The sequence below is a fragment of the Chiloscyllium plagiosum genome, chromosome 1, assembly GCF_004010195.1.
Source record: "Chiloscyllium plagiosum isolate BGI_BamShark_2017 chromosome 1, ASM401019v2, whole genome shotgun sequence".
NCBI classification, from domain to species: domain Eukaryota; kingdom Metazoa; phylum Chordata; class Chondrichthyes; order Orectolobiformes; family Hemiscylliidae; genus Chiloscyllium; species Chiloscyllium plagiosum.
In genome coordinates, this window is record NC_057710.1 from 69,504,794 (window position 1) to 69,527,461 (window position 22,668).

Consider the following 22,668-nt stretch of genomic DNA (forward strand, 5'->3'; position numbering starts at 1 on the left):
TTTCACACAGAGGGTGGTACATGTATGGAATGAGCTGCCAGACGAAGTGGTGGAGGCTGGTACAATTGCAACATTTAAAAGGCATTTGGATGGGTATATTAATAGGAAGGGTTTGGAGGGATATGGGCCGGGTGCTGGCAGATGGGACTAGATTGTGTTGGGATATCTGGTCAGCATGGACAGGTTGGATCGAAGGGTCTGTTTCCATGCTGTACATCACTATGACTCTATCCTCTGGTCGGCTAGATTGCATTGTGAGATAAAGTCAACATTCCCCGTATATGGTTTCAAGACAATAAATAGAACAGTAGGACAAATTATATATCTGTTACACATTCCAATAGAAATACAATAAATAGAAAATTAATGCTAACTATTCTTATTCGCTCATGGGATGTGAGCATCAATGAGGAGGTAGCAGTATTTAATGCCCACCACTAACTGCTATTGAAATTGTTGGTGAGCTGTTTTTTTGACCTGTATTAGTCTGTTTGGTGTGAGTAGACACATAATTCTGTTAGGGAGGAAGTTCCAGGATTTTGATCCAATGATACTGAAGGAATGGTGGTATATTTTCAAGTCAGGGTGGTGAGACACTTGGAGGGTAATTTGCAAGGTATGGTGTTCCTGTGTATCGCTGCCCTTGTCTTTCTAGATGACAGGGGTTTGGAAGCTGCTGTCACAAAGGAGCCTTCATGAATTTCTGCAGCGCATTTTATAGATCTTACACAGTGTTGTTGCTGAGGGTCAGTAGTGGAGCGAATGAACTTTGTGGATGTGGTGCCAATCAAGTGGGCTACTTTGTCCTAAATGGTGTCAAGCTTCTAGAGTGTTGTTGAAGCTACACTCATCTGATCAAATAGGGAGTATTTCATTAAGCTCCTAACTTGTGAACTGTGGGTGGTGGAGAGGGTTTGGGAAATAAGGAGGTAAGGTACTTGCTGAAGGATTCCTCACCTCTGACTCACACTTCAAGCTTCAGTATGAGTATGGTGAGCCCTGTTGAGTTTCTAGTTAATGGTAACACCCAGGATGTTGATAGTGGGGCTTCTGTAGTGGTAATATCATTGAATGTCAAGATTATTGAAGCTTAGATACTCTTTTTGTTGACTACAGTCATTGATTGGCACTTGTACGGTGCACATGTTATTTCAGTACAAAGTTGGGAATAGTCAATCTTTAAGCAGAAATAGAGATTTCTGATTACACGGTAATTATGTCAGCCAGTTTGCAGTATTGGATTTGCTGTTCCATTATTATGTAGCCAACAATGTTAGTTTAGGGACTTTAAATGTTAGACAGCAATATGACTGTAAAAAAAAGTTAATTAAATTTCTAGTTGTCTTTGAGTTACTTGCAGTTTTCAATTCCATCAAACACAATGTAAATGGTGTCAATAGAAACAGATTTTATTATTTACTTACGATCTTCAGAAGTAGTTCCTGTTTTCTCCAAACTCCAATCACTCCAATAACCTTTTCCATCCTGTTTCATGCAACGGATTGCCACAATATACTTTGTAAATGGCCTTAGGCCTTTAATCATGAAAAACTCTGCATGATGAGAGGTTTCATTTTGATCAGCCTAACGTAGAAGGAAAACAAAACCCTCGTATTGGTTGAAGGGCATTCAAATTTGTATTTCTACAATGATGTCTCAGTGACCATCTAAAGGGGATTGGATTGTGCATTAGGACATAGATTGACCTTTTCAAACCAAAACCAAATTGGCTGGATGAAAATTTCCTTCAGCGCATGCACCACTTGTTTGTAAAACTGTGTCTAAATACTCGTGGTCACGGGGAGAAGAAAGTAGATCACTCAGTTGAAAGAAGCGGAATGATAGAAAGCTCAATTTTTCAACCATAACTATTAAAGCAAGTCTGAAGATTCATTGCTAATACACAGTAAAGGAAAGATTAACATTTAAAATTTCAATTCTTTATAGCTTCAAGAGATAATTAATTACTCTTAAACTAAGTGACATTAAGAGGCATTAAACATTTCAGAGATCTATTAATAACAAAAGTTTTCTTAACTTCAGCATTTTCATTAACTCTTTTCCCACTGATGAACAGTTGAAGTACTGTACCTCAATCCAGTCTGCAGTCCTAGCCATTCGATATCGGAGGTGATATTTCAGTGGAAACACTTTTGGCAATTTCAAAGGGTTTTTCCATTTCACGATCAATGATCTGCTCAAACCATGACCAGGTTGTATTGACATGATAAAAATGGGTTCAGGCTTGACTGAATAAAGTGAGTCCAAAAGATAATACATTAAATCCTTGAAATGATGGTTATTATCATAAATGCATTTTGGCCTAAATCTTCCAGTCCGCAGATAGTTGGAGGCCAAATGTACCTTCAAAGATATGTATTGGAACGCCATGGACATCCATCCATGGCTCCATGGAAATTTCCTGGGAAGTATCTGATAGATAATCTCCCAGCTCCCTGACACCCTGAGTGAAAGTGTCCAGCTTGCGTTAAATTTGGAGACTTGGAAGAGATCTCACTTATTTACCTGGATAGTCACCCAGCAAGTGATAAAGCATGGCGCTGGATAAAAACACAGCAGGTCAGGCAGCATTCGAGGAGCAAGAGAGTCAACGTTTTGGGCAGGACCTTTCTTCAGGACTCAGGTCCTACCTGAAACATTGACTCTCTTGCTCCTCGGATGCTGTCTGACCTACTGTGCTTTTTCCAGCACAATGCTTTATCAACTCTGGCTCTCCAGCATCTGCAGTCCTCACTTTCTCCCAGTTACCCAGGAAACATTAGACAGATTAAAGTAATGTCCACCTCCTGGACAATTATACAAACTACATCTCCGATTCCTCACTGAGTCGCAGCAAGGACCCTCCTGCTCCTCCCCCACACTCAATCGACTCCCTGACTCCCACCTGAGTACCTTGACCATCCAATTCTCTGAAGCCTCGATCCACCAACCTTTTCTGACCATCGACCTCCCCATACCATCCAAATACACTCATATTTCTAACATCCTCAACCCTCCATCTCATTCATGATGTCATGGCGCCTCTTGATCCAGTCTCACCCTCCTATTACTCTATGACGCTTTCCATATTATTAGCTAACACATCCTAGCACCCTGTCACTCTGCCATTAAAATTCTGCCAACCTATTCACCATTCTATCGCTAATTTACCACTTATTTCACTCACATTCATTCACTGACACACTGTAAAGCTTTTAAAAGCCTCAAAGTATCCAGTATGATCATAAATGAAAACTTTCTAAAATATGGCAGCCAATGCTCTAAAAGGAGCCAGGAATAGAAGTCCTGGCGGGAAGTGCACACCTCTGTTGTTATATAAACAATTGAGAGCAGAGTGACAATCCCACAGTCAGTGCCAATTCTTGGAAGATATAGCCCAATATTTTGTATATAACCATAAGATTTATTAAACTACAATAACTGACACATTAAACCTTGTTATGTTTCTATTAATTTAGTATATTATATACAATATCACAATAATACACTTTTGCAGGTTGTTATTTCTGGGATAGCTCCTCATTACATACAGTTACCACATTACCTGAATTCATTATGTCCAACACTAGGTGATCTGAGTCCGTTTTCCCAAAATTATTTTTTGCCTCCACCCAAATGGTATAATCAACATAATAACGAAGATCTGGATAAAAAATTGTGCATGAGTTCTTGGAATTTTCTGGAATGCAACTTTGTAAAGGAATTGAAGGAATGCTATAAAAAAAGGAGTAAATGGATGGTTACAAAATATGCCTTGGACTGATTTACAGTAACATTGGCTCTACTTTTTGATTTGTCATCTAATTCAGAAAGATCACAATTTAATCTTGACTATAGTAGGTAGGAATCAATCTGTTCTAACATCTTCGTTGTTTAATGAATGCATATCTTTTCCTGTGTGAAGTTTCCTCTAATTTACTCTTCTATTTTTTTGATTCATTGGTGATGAATTAGGAAGGCCATTCGAAGTAGGCTGGGAGGCAGGAAGTGTGGAAAAAGACAACAGGAGAAAAATGTTTATGCCAGCTGGGTATATGTTAGCAGCAGAAAGGCATCCACCAATGAGAGGTGGGCAGCTAATTAATTGGCACGTTGGCAGCCATTTTACTAGGGTGTTGGCATTTTGTCATCATTAGAAAAATCCTTTGCTGCATGTAGCATCCACCAGTAACATCAGAGTAGTATTCCAATCAATTCCTCGGAGGTGGGACAGGGTTCATTTCTGGAGGTTCCAGGTCTCAGTGAAGGAACCCAACAGCACGAAGTGCTACCTCAGGTGACCATGACACCACGACTGAAGGGTTCAAGCCTCTGATCATTGGCATCTGCTTGGCCGGCCCTGGGACATCAGTAGATCACCAACCAGTCCTTTAAGGGCACCTCAAGATCCTGGCCAAAATGGGGTAATGTTCCCCAGAGCCATCCTCTGTCTTGACACCAAAGGAGCTATTCTCCAAAAATGAGCTTAGAAATGAGATTCTGAAAATAGGCAGACCTTCCAGTTCAGTCCTGCTTTAAATTGTTCATTTTGGAAAGGAGAAGAGAAGAAGAGAGCGTTATTTAAAATGGAGAAAATCTGCAGAAAGCTGCAACAAAGAGGGTCTTGCAGGTTACCTATGCATGAAACACAGAAAGCTAGCACACAAGTGCAGTAGGCAATGAAGAAGGATAATGAATGTAGAGCTTTATGTAGAGGGTTGGAGTATAAGGGAAGGGAAGTCTCACTTCAACTGTACAAGGTGCTGGAGAGATCACAGCTGGTGTATTGTGAGCAGGTTTGGTCCCGTTATTTAAAAAGGACAGATATTATTTCATTAGAGGTAGTTCAGAGAAGGATCACAAGGATGATCCCTGTGCTGGAGGGATTGCCTTATGAGCAAAGACTAAACAGGTTGGGACTCTGCTCACTGGAGTTTAGAAGAATGAGAGGTGATCTTGTTGAAACATGAAGGATACTTAAGGACCTTGACGGGGTAAATCCCAAGAGGATGTTCCCCCTCATGGGCAAGTCTAGGACTAGAGGGCAGAGTCTCAGAATGAAGGAGTGGTCAGTGTAAGACTGAGATAAGGAGGAATTTATTCTGAGTTTTGTGAATCTTTGGAACTTCGGATCAGGAGGGGAATCAAGAGTTATGGGGCAATGGCAGGAGAGTGAGGAATGTTGGATCAGCCATGATTCTATTGAATGGCAGAGCTGCTTTTAGGGGCTGAACAATCTTTTTTTATGGTCTTAAGTCTGATGGAAATGCAAGATCAAAGATTTGACAAAGTTACAGATACAAGGGTCTGAACTTGTGATTTCAGTTACAGGGAGTCATTTCGTCTCAATTGCCTTAAACATTGTGCCCTGTCAGGTTGGGAATGCAGTATCCTCAGTCAAGAGTTCCTTTTCTTGGCCCTGACCTGTCAAAGGCCCTGTGTTCAAATGGTGTTTGCTATCGCGAACACAGACAGCAATAGGAATCAGCACCACTGCAGAAGAGGAGATCCATTTATTACGTCGAAGCCAGCAGCCTTGATCACTTCCAATGTCTATAAATGCTTTGGATTATCTGGAGATTATGAATGGTTTTATATACATACAAATTCTTTAATTTTATTCACTATCTGTACAATCTTTTTACATCAGACCTTATGTCTATGCTTGTTCATAAAATTAGCAAAATTAAATACCCACAACAACTTCAGTTGATATGAGCTTGTGATGTGTTTGTCTTTTCCTGGATTCCACCAACAAGTCATATTTTTATCATAATATGTTATGCAGGACAAATTTGAGGGCTTCTCAGGTGGGCCTGGAGAGAAAGGACAGTTGATTTTTAATAAAAACCAAAATATTGTAAATCAGAAACAAAAACAGAAATTTCTGGAAAAGCTCAACAGGTCGTCTGTGGAGAGAAATCAGAGTTTACATTTTGTAATGTTCTTCAGAGAAAGGGTCATTCAACCCCAAAATCAACCCCATAGATACTATGAGACGTGCTGAGCTGTTCCAGCAATGACTGTTTTTGTAGTTGATTGTTAATACCCATTTAACATAGCTGATATTTTAATTAAACGTGATAGACAAAATAAACTAACCTATTCATTGCAAGATTCAAGAATTGCCGTGTAATTATTATAGTAGCCTTTGTTACACATCTCAAGCAATCTTTTTCTGGCTCCCTGCCCTTAAGGCATGCGTCCCTTTAACTTGCACTGTGAAAGTTTGTATTTTAACACTTCCTCCTATTGTGCTTTTCCTACTCTGCTAAAGCTGCCTGTATCTTTTTATGATTTGGTGCAGCCGGTGTTGGACTGGGATGTACAAAGTTAAAAATCGGACAAGACCAGGTTATAGTTCAACAGGTTTATTTGGAAGCAGTAGCTTTCGCAGCACTGCTCCTTCATCAGGTGGTTGATGACCGGATGAAGGAGCAGCGCTCCAAAAGCTAGTGCTTCCAAATAAACCCGTCGGACTATAACTTAGTATTGTGTGATTTTTAACTTTGTATCTTTTTATACAAATGTGTACCTAGTCTGGGTTATCAGCCACAGAAAATCGTAAAGCTTATTTTAAAAGAAATGGGGATGAATTACAGTTGTTTGCATCTATGATGTTGAGATGCTGGTGTTGGACTAGAGTGGACAAAGCCAGAAGTCGCATGACACCAGGTTATAATCCAATATTATTTAAAATCACAAGCTTTCAACTTGCTGCTCCTTTGTCAAGTGAACTGAAGAGAAGCGCACAGGCACAGAATATATAGACAGAGAGAAAATGGCAAGATAATTCTAGGTAATTAAAATTGTTAACTAACACGCACAAATAGTGTGAGTAAAATTAATAATAAGTCTTTGCCGGTAATCATTTCATAGATCACTTGTTATTCAGGTGGTGACAGTTTACTCACATCATTTGTATTAACCTGTTGACGCTCTTGATTTCCTGTTAAGACTTGTTATGCAGCCTGTCTAGTATTTAACTGACTAAGCTACCAGATTCGATGCAGATTGAAAGCACCCACTTCATTTGGGTTGCACTTACCACTACACAAGCATACACTGAATTGTAGACAGGTTAGCCATCTGACATAATCCCTTGGATGCCACATATTAACCACTGAAAAGCAAAACACAATTCACTGTTTTTGCAAAAATTCAATATCTGCTACCTCTAATGTAAATTGATGTACAACATTAATAAGGAACCAGCATTTAAAAAGAACATAGCTCGGGAATATTTCCTCCTATTTCTTGCTGGCAGAAGCAGACTTGGAATCTTGAATGCCTGTGAAGTGAATTCATAATGGACAACAAAGAGATGGCAGACCAGTTGAACAAACACTTAGGATCTGTCTACACAAAGGTGGGCATAAACAACCTTCCGGAAATGTTAGGGGACAGAAGGTCAAACATGAAGGAGGAACTGAAGAAAATCTAAGGATGACAACTCTAGCTATTCAAGCTTCCCTCTGTGCTGCAATTTTCAAGCCCAGCAATATTGTTGCATATCTCCCCAGTACCTCATTAGCACAGAACCGTTCACCTCAGTCAGCGCTCTAACCATGCAATGTCTGCTGTAGCATTATTTTTTGCCGAAGGACTTTTTTTTAACCAATAGGGTGATGGGTAGAATTCAACACCTCAAAGTCACGACAAGAACCTACATTTAACATTTAATAAGTATTTAGATGAACGCTTGAAGTGCCTTGGCATTCAAAGCTATGGGCCAAGTGCTGGAAAATGGGATTCAAGTAGATCTGTGGTTGATGTCTGTCAAGGACACAATGGGCTGAAGGGCCTCTCTCCGTGCTGTAAAACCATATTATTCTATGATTTGCTTCAGACCAATGATACCCCATCCTGTAATGAGGTTACCAGAGTTGTACACAAAGTTCCAGCCTTGGCTCAGCCAGCACTTTATCCAAGCCCAGCATTTCATCCCTGCTTTTGTATTCCACCTCTTGACCAACAAATGAAAGTGCGTGGAAATCCTTAGACTCCTAAAGAATTGCTAGGAAATTGAAACTTTTGCCAAGGAATTCCTCTGTTTGGAATTCCTGAGAAAGACCCTTAAAGAGATTCTGGAGGGTTCTGATTGACTTCACAATAGTTACTCCAGGAAATGTTAGGGGATTAGAAACCTATTGTGAATCCTAGGTAGCTATTAAACTGAAACCCTGTCTCACACCTCACTAATGCCCTCCTACCAGAAATTTGTGGAATGTCTACAAGTTGTTCTTTTGGAGCAGATTCTGGTAGAGCCCACTAGGAAACAGGCAATTCTGGATTTAGTAATGTGTAATGAGGCAGACTTGACTAGGCAGCCGAAGGTGAAGGAACCCCTAAAAGGCAGTGACCACAATGTGACAGAATTCACCCTGCAGTTTGAGAGGGAGAAGATTGAATCAAATTAATGGTGTTAAAATAGAGTAAAGATAACTACTCATTGGAGTCTGGAAGAATGAGAGGCAACCTTTTTGAAACACATAAGATTCTTAGCAGACTTGAGAAAAAGGTTTCCTACTGTGGGAGAGTCGAGGACCAGAGGGCATAATTTCAGTATAAGGGGTCACACATTTAACAAGGAAGAATTTCTTCTCTCAGAGCGTTGTGATTATGTGAAATTCTTTACTGCAGAGAGCAGTAGAGACTGAGTTGTTAATTTCATAGACATTCCACAAATTTCTGGTAGGAGGGCATTAGTGAGGTGTGAGACAGGGTTTCAGTTTAATAGCTACCTAGGATTCACAATAGGTTTCTAATCCCCTAACATTTCCTGGAGTAACTATTGTGAAGTCAATCAGAACCCTCCAGAATCTCTTTAAGGGTCTTTCTCAGGAATTCCAAACAGAGGAATTCCTTGGCAAAAGTTTCAATTTCCTAGCAATTCTTTAGGAGTCTAAGGATTTCCACGCACTTTCATTTGTTGAAACAGGCACTTTGGCCCAACAAGTCCACACCGACCCTCCGAAGAGTATCCACCCAAACCCATTCAGCTACCCTATTACTCTGCAGTAACCCCTGACTAATGCACCTAACCCTACACATCCCTAAATACAGATTTTTAATTAGTAAGGGGATTAAGGATTATAGGAAAAAGGCAAGAAATTGGCATTAAGGATTATCAGATCAGCCAGGATTTCGAGAGTGGCAGAATAGACTTGATGGGCTGGGGGTCCTATTGGTCTTATTGGTCTTATGGTCTTATTGGTCTTATTTGCTTCAGACCAATGATACCCATCCTGTAATGAGGTTACCAGAGTTGTACACAAAGTTCCAGCCTTGGCTCAGCCAGCACTTTATCCAAGCCCAGCATTTCATCCCTGCTTTTGTATTCCACCTCTTGACCAACAAATGAAAGTGCGTGGAAATCCTTAGACTCCTAAAGAATTGCTAGGAAATTGAAACTTTTGCCAGGGAATTCCTCTGTGTTTGGAATTCCTGAGAAAGACCCTTAAAGAGATTCTGGAGGGTTCTGATTGACTTCACAATAGTTACTCCAGGAAATGTTAGGGGATTAGAAACCTATTGTGAATCCTAGGTAGCTATTAAACTGAAACCCTGTCTCACACCTCACTAATGCCCTCCTACCAGAAATTTGTGGAATGTCTACAAGTTGTTCTTTTGGAGCAGATTCTGGTAGAGCCCACTAGGAAACAGGCAATTCTGGATTTAGTAATGTGTAATGAGGCAGACGAAGGTGAAGGAACCCCTAAAAGGCAGTGACCACAATGTGACAGAATTCACCCTGCACTTTGAGAGGGAGAAGATTGAATCAAATTAATGGTGTTAGAATAGAGTAAAGATAACTACTCATTGGAATCTGGAAGAATGAGAGGCAACCTTTTTGAAACACACAAGATTCTTAGCGGGCTTGACAAAAAGGTTTCCTACTGTGGGAGAGTCGAGGACCAGAGGGCATAATTTCAGTATAAGGGGTCACACATTTAACAAGGAAGAATTTCTTCTCTCAGAGTGTTGTGATTATGTGAAATTCTTTACTGCAGAGAGCAGTAGAGACTGAGTTGTTAATTTCATAGAATCCCTACAGTGTGGAAACAGGCACTTTGGCCCAACAAGTCCACACCAACCCTCCGAAGAGTATCCACCCAAACCCATTCAGCTACCCTATTACTCTGCATTAACCCCTGACTAATGCACCTAACTCTACACATCCCTAAACACTATGAGCAATTTAGCATGACCAATTCACCTAAGCTGCACATCTTTGGATTGTAAGTATATTTAAAGCTGCGATAGACAGATTTTTAATTAGTAAGGGGATTAAGGATTATAGGAAAAAGGCAGGAAAGTGGCATTAAGGATTATCAGATCAGCCAGGATTTCGAGAGTGGCAGAATAGACTTGATGGGCTGGGGGTCCTATGGTCTTAAGTCTTATGGTCTTATTTCATTGAAGCATATAAAAGCTCTGACAGGTTTGGACAGACTAGGTACAGGAATAATGTTTCCCCTGGCTGGGAGCTCCACAATAAGGGGCTATGGTCTCAGGATAAATGGTTGGGGCATTTTGGACTGATATGAGGAAGACTGTCTTCACACAGGGGGTGGGTGAACCACACAGAAAACTGTGGATGCAAAATCACTGAATGTGTTTCAGAAACTACAGAAGGTTGTGCGCACAGCCTAGACCATCACAGAAGTCAACCTCCTGTCTATGGACTCCAGTTACATTTCTTGCTGCCGTGAAAAGGCTGCCGACATCATCAAAGACCCCTCCCAGCCCAGTAATGCTCACTTCCAACCTCTTCCATCAGGCAAAAGATATAGAAGCTTAAACACACGCAGGTTCAAGAACAGCTTCTTCCCTGGCGTTATTAGATTGCTGAATGGACTCTCTAATTTCAAATAATGTTGATCTTGCTTTGTGCACCTTCTGTGCAGCTGTAACTTTGCATGCCTCGCTGCAAGCACCTTATGATCTGTTTGTTATGATCTGCATGTACTGCTCGCAAACAAAACTTTTCACTGAACTTAGGTACATGTGACCACAAACAATCAAATCAAATAGGTTTCAAGAGATTAATGATGTGAAGGGTTATGGGGAGAGAGCAGGAACATGGAGCTGAGATAGGAGATCAACTATGGTTATGTTGAATTGTGGAGCATACTTGATGGGCCGAATGGCCTACCACTCCTCCCATTTTCTATGTTTTCATATTTCTATATAAAATTATTACTTGGCTTGACAATGTAGCTGAAGGAAGGATGTTTCTGCTGGTTGGGTTTGCTGGAGCTGTGTAGAACCCAGGAAAACAGTATTAAAATAAGGGGTGGCCCTTTAGGAGTTATAATGTGCAGGTGCCGGTGTTGGACTGGGGTAGACAAAGTTAAAAATCACACAACACCAGGTTATAGTGCAACAGTTTATTTGGAAGTACAAGCTTTTAGAGCGCTGCACCTTCTTCAGGTAGCTACTGACTTGAGCCTAAATGACCTAGTCGAATAGAATTGAGCCTAAATGATAGAGTTGAATGGTAGACCTTGAGAGGCCACATAGCCTACTGCTGCTCCTATTTTATTTGTTCCTGTGAAACAGGAACATACCATTCGGCTCTTCAAGCCTATTCTGCCAATCAGTAACATAATGGGTGATCTATATCCTAACTCTATAATGGCCTTGACCATATTCAATACCATTGCCTAAGAAAACTCTATCCATCTGAGTGGTAAGATTTTCAATTGAAAGGCCTGAATATTCCAGATTTTGCTTCCATTTGTGTGAAGAAGTGTGCTACAGGCAATCAGTCCTGAATGGCCTATCTCTAGGTGCCAGGTTGTGTCCATTGTTCTGGGCTGCTGAACCAGAGGAAATAATTAGAACCAGAGATACATAGAAATGATACAGCACAGAAGGGGACTTTTCAGCCCAAGTTATCTATACTGACCCAGATGCTCTTCCTAATCCCATCTTCCTGCACACAGCCCATGGCCCTGCAGCCTACAGCACTTAAAGTGCAGATCCACATCCTTTTTCAACTCAGGCAGCGAATTCCAGACACCCATCACCTTCTGAATAAAAATGTTTTACATCACATGTCCTCTAATCCTTCAATCATCAAGCTTGATTTTATGATTCCTGGTTTTTGAATTGTCTGCCAAGGATAACAGGTTACTCCTGTCTACTCTCTCTTTACCCCTCACAATTTTGTATACCATAATCCTGTCACCCCCTCAGCCTTTTCTGTTCTGAGGAAAACAACCCTAATCTCTCTAATCTCTCTTCATAGTTACAATTCTCCAGCCCTGGCGACATTTGAGTAAATCTCCTCTGCACTCTCCAGAGCAATTACTTCCTTTCTATAATGTGGTGTTCAGAGCTACACACAATACTCCAGTTGTGGCCTTGCCGATGTCTTACACATTTTCGGTCGTTATATCCTTACTTTTGTATTCTATACCTCTGCCAATGAAGGAGAGCATACTGTACGCCTTCTTTACAATCTTATTTATCTGTATTGCTACCTTTAGAGACCTGTGCATTTGCACATCAATATCTTCCACTTCATCTACCCCTCTCAATATATTGTGTATTCCCTTTTACTGTTTGACGTCCCTAAATGCAATACCCCACACTTAGCAGAGTTAACTCCATCTGCTACTTCCCTGCCCACTTCACCAACCTATCTATAACATTTTGGAGTTATATCTATATTCTACATTATCTATTACATGGCCAATTTTTGCATATTTCCCAATTGTGCCTCAACATTCAAGTCCAAAGCAAGCCCACACCAAGCCCTGTGGGACACCATTTAAAACAGCTTTCAATTCACAAGGGCAGCCACCAACCATTATGCTTTGTTTCCTGTCATTAAGCCAACTTTGAACCCAATTCAACACATTATCCTGCATCCCATGGGAATTTAATTTTTTTGACCAGTCTGCCATGTGGGACCTTGTCAAATACTTTACTAAAATCCATGTAGACAACATCTACTGCACTACCCTCATCAATCCTCCTTGTCACTTCTTCAAAGAATTCAATCAAATTTGCAAGGCATGACCTTCCCTAAGCAAAGTCATGCTGACTACCTCTAACTAGTCCATGCCTTTCTAAGTGACAATTTATCTGGAATCTCATGATTGATTCTAACAATTTGCACACTACTGAAGTAAGACTAACTAACAACCTATGATTGTTTGGCATTTCTTTTGTACCCTTTTTAAAAAAATCACACCTACCCAAGTTTTATACATCACTGAACTGACCTTGTGTTGACCATGCCTCTTACCCATGCAGGCCCATTCCCATGGTTCCTAATCCAAACTTCATCCCCTGAAGTAAACTGTCTTTCTCACTTAGCGGGGTCTTGTGTCTGGCATTGGTAGTCCTGATGCTGCTTCCCCCTCCCCCAAGATCTGGGAAGATCATATTTAACCTGGTGCGTAGTCTTCTCTCCCTCAGCAACTCTGTTGGAGTTATCCTTATAGTTGCATGAGAGATGGTCCCATAATCAATAGGAGATGGGCAGTTTGGTATGGAGTGAAGCTGTATGCAGTTTCTTTCAGCCTGCCTTCAAAGTTTGGACTGCTGTTTCTGCCAGATCATTGGATGATGGATGGTATGGAGCTGTCCTTGTATGACGAATATCATTAAACTTTCGGAAATACTGGTATTCCCTGCTGGTAAACAATGGCCCATTATATGTAATCAACACTTCCAGGAGTCTATTTATTGCAAATGATGCATAAAGTTTTTCTATTGTCATCCCTGTGTTTGACAAATAAACTCTATGCTCCTCCAGCTATTTTGAGTGGGTGTCTACAATGACTAAGAACATCGAGCCCATGAGACGACCCGCATAATCAATGTGTAACTGAGTCCACGGTGTAACGGCCATTCCCACAAATGTTGGGAAGCTGCTGGATGTAATTTTTATTCTTGATGGCATTCTGGGCACTGCCCCACAAATGCATCCAATCGCATATGCATGTCATAGAGTCATAGAGATGTACAGCACGGAAACAGACCCTTCGGTCCAATTCGTCCATGCCGACCAGATATCCCAACCCAATCTAGTCCCACCTGCCAGCACCCGGCCCATATCTCTCCAAACCCTTCCTATTCTTATACCCATCCAGATGCCTTTTAAATGTTGCAATTGTACCAGACTCCATCACTTCCTCTGGCAGCTCATTCCATACATATACCACCCTTGCATGAAGAAGTTGCCCCTTAGGTCTCTTTTATATCTTTCCTCTCTCACCCTAAACCTATGCCGTCTAGTTCTGGACTCCCCCACCCCAGGGAACAGACTTTGTCTATTTATCCTATCCATGCCCATCATGATTGTATAAATCTCTCTAAGATTACCCCTCAGCCTCCGATGCTCCAGGGAAAACAGCTGGATTCAACCTTTCCCTATAGCTGAAATCCTCCAACTCTGCAAACATCCTTGTAAATCTTTTCTGAACCCTTTCAAGTTTCATAACATTCTTCCGATAGGAAGACCAGAATTGCACACAATATTCCAACAGTGGCCTAACCAACGTCCTGTACAGTCGCAACATGACCTCCCAACTCCTGACCACCAGGCATTTCTTCATTTTTGAAACTCCTGGATGACCCTGGGGTGGAATTTAGCCAGTATCTGGCAATGACCTTTGCTCGGTGCAATCACTCTTGCTTATCATAATATGCCTTCCTCTACTGTGAGCTGGTATTCCCGGATCCAAAAAGGCTTTGATTCTGGTTGTCATGGCCCTTTTGTTTCTCCCATCAGCACCAGCTGTTTCAGTTTTGCCAGGACCAGATCTTTCTGCATCCAATATCTGATATTTGTCATCTGCGACCGGATGTGTGTCCAGAAAATTTAAAACTGTTCTGGATTCTTACAGTGGTCGTATCACCGGTGGTGTATGTGTCAGCGGGAGGCGACTCAATGCATGCACATGTGCTACTTGGCCTCATGGACGGTGCTCCAATTTGCAATTATTCACACTTCGCATTAGAGCCCATGCTGAATTCATCCTGAAGCTATGGGCTGCACTGTTTGTCTTCTATGAGTAGGCCTTAGTAGTAAAGGTATTGATGAAACTTCCTGACTCCAAGTATTACCTTCCTTCTCTCTCTGGCCATATTTACATTCTGCATGTCATGATTGCACACACTATTGGGCATTGGGCTACCTATGAGCTATTACTTCCCCGAAGCCATACGGGGAGGCATCGCATGTCAGTACCAGACCTCGCTTGGATCATTGTGTGCCAGCACCTTAGAGGATGATAACTATCCCTTCACTTCACACTCCTGTTTATACCTGTTGGCCAGGTCACCCTGATCGGACCAGATTAACAGCCCCAAACAAGGAACTGATATTCTATGAGGTCCACCTGGCTGACCTCTTTACAATCACTACAGTTTGCTACATCTCTTTATCTTCTCAAAAGATTTACAAACCTAATTTATGCAATATTTTCTCATAAGTTAACTCTTTTGATATATGTAACATTCAGAAGAATCCATGGTGTGACTACTTTTGAGTTCAATATCGATAGATTGTGGCAAGCAGGACTGGATGCACCATCTTAAATGGGATCTGGAGATTTAAGAAACTGACATTTTTTCCAACTCTCTCTATACTTGCTCACTTGAGCTAGAGGTCAACATTCTAATAATGTTTTGGAGCTGTCTGCAAATTTTATTTATTCTCTACTTTAACTCTTAAATTTCTCTCAACCTGCATAGTTCCTAGCTTCTCCTCATTTAGGAAGTATCTTTTGCACTATTTACTCTGACGCCAAACTTGGCATTAGCAGCAAATTTTGGTTGTATAGCTCGTCATTCTTTATTCTAACTCAATTATTGATAAAGTGAAAAGTCGAGGTCTGTATACCGACACCATTCAACAAATTGGCAATTAGAGAACATATTCATGATTCCAAATCTAGGTTTCCTATCTGCAGACTAATTCCACATATACATATTCATAGGTTTATTCCAAATCCACAATCTCTCATTTTTGTCAACAGTCTCCGAAGCAGAAACATATTGCATGGCTTCTGGAAGCTCATATCTATAAGATTAACTAATTAGTTATATTTTATTGTTAAATTCTTTTTAATAATCCAACTAGATTAATTTGTTATGACTTATTTGTTCCAAATTGAAGTTCATAGTTGTCTAAGTTTTAATCTGTCCTTAATAGCACGGTCTAATAATGTCCCAAAAATGACTGTAAAATAACATCTCTAACTTTGTTATACTATTTAGGAAGGGCAGGCGAGATAAATGGTACTGGCAATTTTCCAGATCAAGAAGATAATTTCAGAGCCAAAACAGTACTGAAACATCCTATCCAGATAAGATGCAGCTTCCTGACGGCCTGAAGTAAAATCGATGAAATCCTGGACATTTGTCTAATTTTCAGTGAAAAGTTCTTAGCAGCCAGGTAGCAAAGATAGGAGTACCTATCTATTCTTCCAAGTTGACATGGCTTCACTTCAATTCTTTGTTGCAATATATTTTAGAGAAAATCACCAATATTATTAGGCAGTTGTCCACTAAAATGCTGGACTTCCAACAAAGTATAAAACTTAATTTATAGCTACAAGAAGTACTAGTTAATTATTAATAGTTAAAGAAATACTGTATAGTCAAATGACAAAAAAAGTTACAAACCTCTATCTTATGTCAGTCAGGTTTGCAAAAATAGCTGGATTTCAGAAGTCATGAAACGATCTCAAAAGCTTATTCCAAAACAACCAGTTCCTAATTTGGGAATTCTGTGTTTAACCAATAGGAGGCTGTGTACAACTATCAATCAACACAAGCTATAGTTTAGTGGCACCTCCTATAACTGGCTGAGATTGAGGCTTTTTAAAAAAAAGTGGCGGAGCCCTGGCAGCAGCTTCATTATTTCCAGTAACAGCTGTGTTTTTTTCCATCAATAGCTATACGTTATCATTATTTCTGGGAAGAAATATTGCTGTAGTTTCACTTTTGGTAATTCCTTTTAGTTGTCAGGGCACGTACCTCACAATTAAACATACCATAAGAAAGCATAGTGTAGGTTTTCTAATAACATATAGTGCTTTTGTAACATGATAGCAATGCAATATTTTTAATATTGTAATAGTTGGTGGTTCGTGAATCATAATGCAGCATTTTTTGTGAGCTAAACTGAATGTAAATCAAATCAATGTGATTTAGCATGTTCTAAATTACAACAGAATGGGCACTGTTGTTTTTGTATTATATACTCTATCCTATTTAAAAATATGACAAGGAATTTCTTCTTGCAGAGAATAGTTAATCTTTGCAATTTTCTTTCACAGAGAGCTCTATAGGCTGGGTTATTGATTGTAAAGGAAGCCAAGGGTTAAAAGTGAGGAAGGTGGCCAAGTGAAGGTAAGGCCACAATCAGATCGCCCACGATCTTATTAAATGGCAGACCAGACGGGAGGGGCCAAATGGTGTTCTCCTGTTCATAATCTTTATGATCCTGTGTAAGATTTATTTAGCTTCATGGTTTAAGTTCTAGTGAATCCTGGCAAGATTATTTTAAAATTACAGTTTGATCTGGGAAGCTAAACCATGAACACACATGCTAACATAAAGTTTAAAATAGTAAAGCCTGACCAGATGCAGAAAGTTAGTTACAGGGGAAGCCTAGTATTAAATTACATCAAAATGGCACAATCTATCCTGTCATTTCATCACGGTCAGGTTTATACAGGCAAGAGTTATTTTTTGTTTACAACAGTCTTCCTTCTTTCTTGGAGCTTTGCTTCATAATAAGAGTGCACACTAGAAACCAAAAAGTTCAGAATTCATTCATGACCCAAGACAGTGAGTTCTATCAGTGAGTCCATCACTTACAAATGGGCCTGGGAAAAATGTCCATGCTTTCTTACTGCTCTTGAAAAATATATTGCATTTGGGAAAAAGTATGCTTTTTCTTACCAATTTGAGTGTGTGTCTCAATTAAATAACTTAGCAGTGAGTTTAGGAATTTATAACTTATTTCTTATCTTGATTTATACCAAATTAAATACAATGTCACACACATTCAGTCTCACATGCACACCCATATACACAGATGTAAAGTAATTCAGGGTAGAATTTTATAGGGGCATGAGCGATATGGGCAATAGCAAGATTTGTGGCAGAATCAGACAAGGAGGCCAGCAAGGTTGATCTTGATGTCTGGAGTATCTTGCTCCGTATTTTACATTTTTGAGTTTCTCACGAGGCAGAGGTGAGTTGACAATTTAGAAAAAAGAACAGAACAGCTCAAGAACAGGGCCTTCGGCCCACCAGGACTCTGCCAACACATGATGCCTTTCTAAACTAAAAACCTTTTGCATCTGTGCTGTCCTTTTCCCTCTATTTCCTGCCTATTCATGTATCTGTCAAAATGTCTCTTAAATGTTGCTATTGTTTCCCCATTCCACTATCTCCTCTGGCAGCACATTCTGGTAACTTACCACACTCTGTAAAAAAACTTGCCTCATGTATCCCCTTTTACCTTAAACCTATGCCCCCAATAATTGACATTACTACCCTGGGAAAAAAGACTTTGATTCTCGATTGTACCCATGCTTCTCATAATTTTATAAGCTTCTATCAGCCCTTATCCTGCAAGGTTCAAGTGAAAACAACCTGAGTTTATCCAATCTCTTCTCATAACTAAAACCCTCCAAGTCAGGCAACGTCTTGGTATATATTTTCTATACTTTCTATAAAGCTTCCACATCCTTCTGGTAGGGTGGTGACCAGAACTGTGCACAATATTCCAAATATGGCCTCACTAAAGTACAATACAGCTGCAAAATGACTTGCCAGCTTTTATATTCTATTCCCTGACTGATGAAGGCAAACATGCCATATACCTTGTTGACCACCTTATTCATTTGTGATGCTACTTTCAGTGAACTGTGGACTTATACACCTGGATCCTTCTGTATGTTGATGCAGATAAGGGTTCTGCCATTTGCTGTATATTTCCCTCCTGCATTAGATCTCCTAAAATGCATCATCTCACATTTACCTGGATTAACCTCCATCTGCCATTTATTCACCCATATCTACAATCCAGCTCTATCCTGCTGTATCCACTGACAATCTTCCTCACTATGTGCAGCTCCCCCAATCTTTGTGTCACCCACAAATATTTAAGGGGATTATTGCTTGTTAAACACCTCAGCAACTCACCTCATTAATATTCAGCTTCTGATCTTATCAAATGCACCAAACAAGCTGGACGCAGAAAGTCTGACATAGAAATCAGGTTGGGTACCTACTGAATTCAACTGTGCTTGCAGGGTGGATCTCCACGTTGGGTACTGGGCATCAACATCTCAGGGCACACTCCATGGGCACCAGCCACATGCATTTCACATCCATGGATATTGGTATCTGACATGGGCTTTGCCTCTAACAACCTTCATGACACATCTCCAATCTATTACAGGACAATTAGGCACTATGGTGCTGCACTGGCAACTTTCGTTGTAATGTTGCAGCAATGATGCTTTATGCTTAAGAACATACACCCATCTCTTGCATAGGACCAGGCTGTTTCCCCAGGCTCTTCACTTGCTGTCATATTACTCACTCAGTCTGACCATATTTGGATGCTCATAGCATCCCTGCCTGCATTACTTTGCTTTGTCATTTTTACACTTAGCCAGAGATTTGGGTCCATATTACTGCTGGCCTATGTTGCTGTTTAATGCAGCCATAAAGGGAATAAGCTTGTTATAGTTGTCAACAGGTCTCAGTCAAATCAAGGGGATCATTTTTGCTCAGGAGATCCTGGCTCAATAAGCCAAGAGCTGCCTTTGATACCAACCCAGTGGCTTGGACATATTCAGTCAGCCTCTTGGGGGCTGTTCAAATCTGGATGTTCACCACATAAGAGATGGAAGGCAGAATCTTGATTTTTCCTGCCCTATTGAGGTGTTTTCCCTCCTTGAATGAAATAGTGCCAGGTATTAAGGGCAATGATAATGAAAAATAACAGCTGTTATTTTTTATATGGGTGAGAAGATGTCTTGAGCGAGTGATAGGGCAGCACAGAGGGCATATAGAGTTAGTAGTGCTGTGGGTTGGAGAGAGTGAGAGTGAGAGAATATGCTGATTGCAAGAGTGAAAGCGGCAATTGGAAGTGGGTAGTGGCAGAGAGAGAGAGTGAGTGTGAGGCATTGGATAGAAGCTGGTGACACTTACACTGTCAGAGTGGAGAAGGTTATTGAACTTATTTCTACAATGCTGGGCATTCCGTCAGGTGGCTGAGACTACTCTAACCTACCTGGCAACCCCATGGCTGGCACCGGGGACAGATGAAATCCTGGATCTCTGCTTTGACAAAACTCTGCTTATGTCAAAGGAGATCTCATTACTGTTAAGCTTAGTACAAGAGTGAGTGTCTGAGAGTACACAGGTCGGCAGAAATGTTCCCTCAATCATGAACTGGTTGAATCAACAATTTCCCATAGAGTGCCATTGGGTATCTTTTCTTACACTGGTAGCTCTGTGGCAATAACATCTTTCAATGAGTAGCCATTCATTCTTTGCTGCTCTGTAACTGTGTCCCATCAACAGTGAGGAACATTCCGATGACAGAAATTTAACAGAAGTTAGAGATGAGGTGAAAATAATTAATCTTTAACTTAAATGGTGAGCCATTTAATACAGCCTGGAGAACAATGTATAATAGGAATCCGGGTGCTCTGCTTTCCTCCCACAGTCCAAAGCTGTGCAGGTTGGGTGAATTGGCCAAGCTAAATCACCCATAGTGTTCAGGGATGTGTAGATTAGTTGCATTAGTCAGGGGAAATGTATAGTAATAGGGTAGGGGTGGATACTCTTCGGAGGGTCGGTGTGGACTTGTTGGGTGAAAGGGCCTGTTTCCACACTGGAGGAATTCTAATTCTAAAGAAATGTTGATGTCAGAGGATAAAACTGCACAGGATCAAGAGGAATGTTTCAATTCATCGCCTCCCAAGGAAAATAAGCAGCAGTAGTGACAGACATATGTCAACAGCATCCTGAAGCAGTGTAACTGAGGATGTGAACATGGGTTCAACAATAATATACCCATAGAGGCCAAATGGAGATGGACAAGTTGAAATGAAGAGTTTACATAATCCAACAGACATGTATAAACAGATTAAGAATAAAGAAATGCCAACACAGATTGATTGGGCTGCAGACAACTTCATGAGAGAAAGCATTGATGGGGGAATGACCAACATCCACAGACCTAGAATACAAATATTGACATGGTCCAAAATCCAGGATAATGTAAAAACTAAAATACTTGTTTCAACCAAGCAGCCATCTTTGTGTTAATTCATTCCTGGGATATAGATGTCACTGGTTGAACCAGCATTTATTACCCATTCTCAGTTGCCCTTGGGAAGGTGGTGAAAGTGGCTTTCTTGAACCATTGCAAGCTACTTGATGTAGCTGCACCTGTAATGCTGTTAGGGAGAGATTTCCAGAATTATGACCCAGTAACCACTGAATGATATATTACCTAATCAAGAAAGTGAGTGACTTGGAAGTGATCTTCAGTGGAGTGCTCTCATGTATCTGCTGCCCTTGTCCTTCTAAATGATTGTGGATTTGGAAGGTGTTATCCAGAAAGCACTGGAGAAATTCTGCTTTGCATCTCATGGATGGGTACACAGTGCTGCCGCTCTAAATCAGTGGTGGAAAGAGTGAATGTTTGTGGATGCGGTGTCAATCAAGTGGGCTGCTTTGTCCTGGATGGTGTCAAGATTCGTTAGTGCTGTTGGAGCTGCACTCATACAGACAAGTGAGGAGTATTCCGTCACAATCTTGACTGGTGACCTGTAGACGGTGGACAGGCTTTGGGGAATAGAGAAGTGAGTTATTCACTGCAGTATTCCTAGCCTCTGAGCTACCACATTATTTATATGGTGAGTTCAATTCAGTTTCTGGTCCATGGTAACCTGCAGAATGTTGATAGTTGGGGATTCAGTGATTATAAAGCCATTGAACATCAAGGGACGAAGGAAGATCAGCAACAGAATCAAGATCAATGATCCTCAAGCCAAAGACCTTTCAAGTCCAAAAAGAATGCATTCTAAAAGAAGTGTAAAATATCCAAACTGTCTGAATTTGTGAAGTCAGAGATTCACGGAGATTCAGGGATTGATGAATGTAATTATATACATAAATGTATAAATGTTAATGATGGGGGAGAAAAGATGTTGAATATGATATAATATAAATCAGAAGTGCTGGAAGAACTCAACAGATCTAGCTGCATCTGTCCACAGAGAAACAAAGCTAATGCTTCAAGTCCCATATATTTCTTCTAATCGTTCAGAAATAGTTAATTTTGAAGACCACATAAGACTCTGCCCTCTGTGATGATGGTATAAGGGCTTGGGTGGGCTAAGACAGAGCATCTTAGGATCTAGTGGACTGAAGTTCACAGGTCTCTGCATAATCTTAGTCACAATTCCTTAATTTGTACTTGATTGTTATTTTGCAACAAGCTACATCTTGCTTAAGGCAAGAGATTCTAAGCTCCTACCTTGCTATGTTATTTTCCTCCACCTCTGTAAACCAATTAGGCCCTTAGATCAAGTAAGGGAAGCACATACAGGTAGTGTTTGACTTTGCAACACCTATCGCAATGCTAAATCTTTATTAAACTCT

The 22,668-nt window shown here is 40.5% G+C and overlaps 1 protein-coding gene across 2 annotated transcripts in view; it reads right to left on the reverse strand.

The window, feature by feature from the left end:
* The window catches only part of LOC122549302 (interleukin-6 receptor subunit beta-like), a 70,319-nt gene that overhangs the window by 40,009 nt on the left and 7,642 nt on the right, over positions 1–22,668 (reverse strand). The window contains exons 1-6 of one of the 2 annotated variants that reach the window (XM_043688881.1): positions 16,651–16,734; positions 7,049–7,123; positions 5,699–5,816; positions 3,566–3,735; positions 2,092–2,249; positions 1,425–1,584 (exon numbers count right to left, since the gene is read on the reverse strand). In XM_043688881.1, coding sequence (XP_043544816.1) covers positions 1,425–1,584; positions 2,092–2,249; positions 3,566–3,735; positions 5,699–5,816; positions 7,049–7,115 — 673 coding nt within the window. In that variant the 5' untranslated portion in view covers positions 7,116–7,123; positions 16,651–16,734. Of the gene's footprint in view, positions 1–1,424; positions 1,585–2,091; positions 2,250–3,565; positions 3,736–5,698; positions 5,817–7,048; positions 7,124–16,650; positions 16,735–22,668 lie in introns of those variants that run through there. The other variant, XM_043688870.1, reaches the window with a different exon arrangement.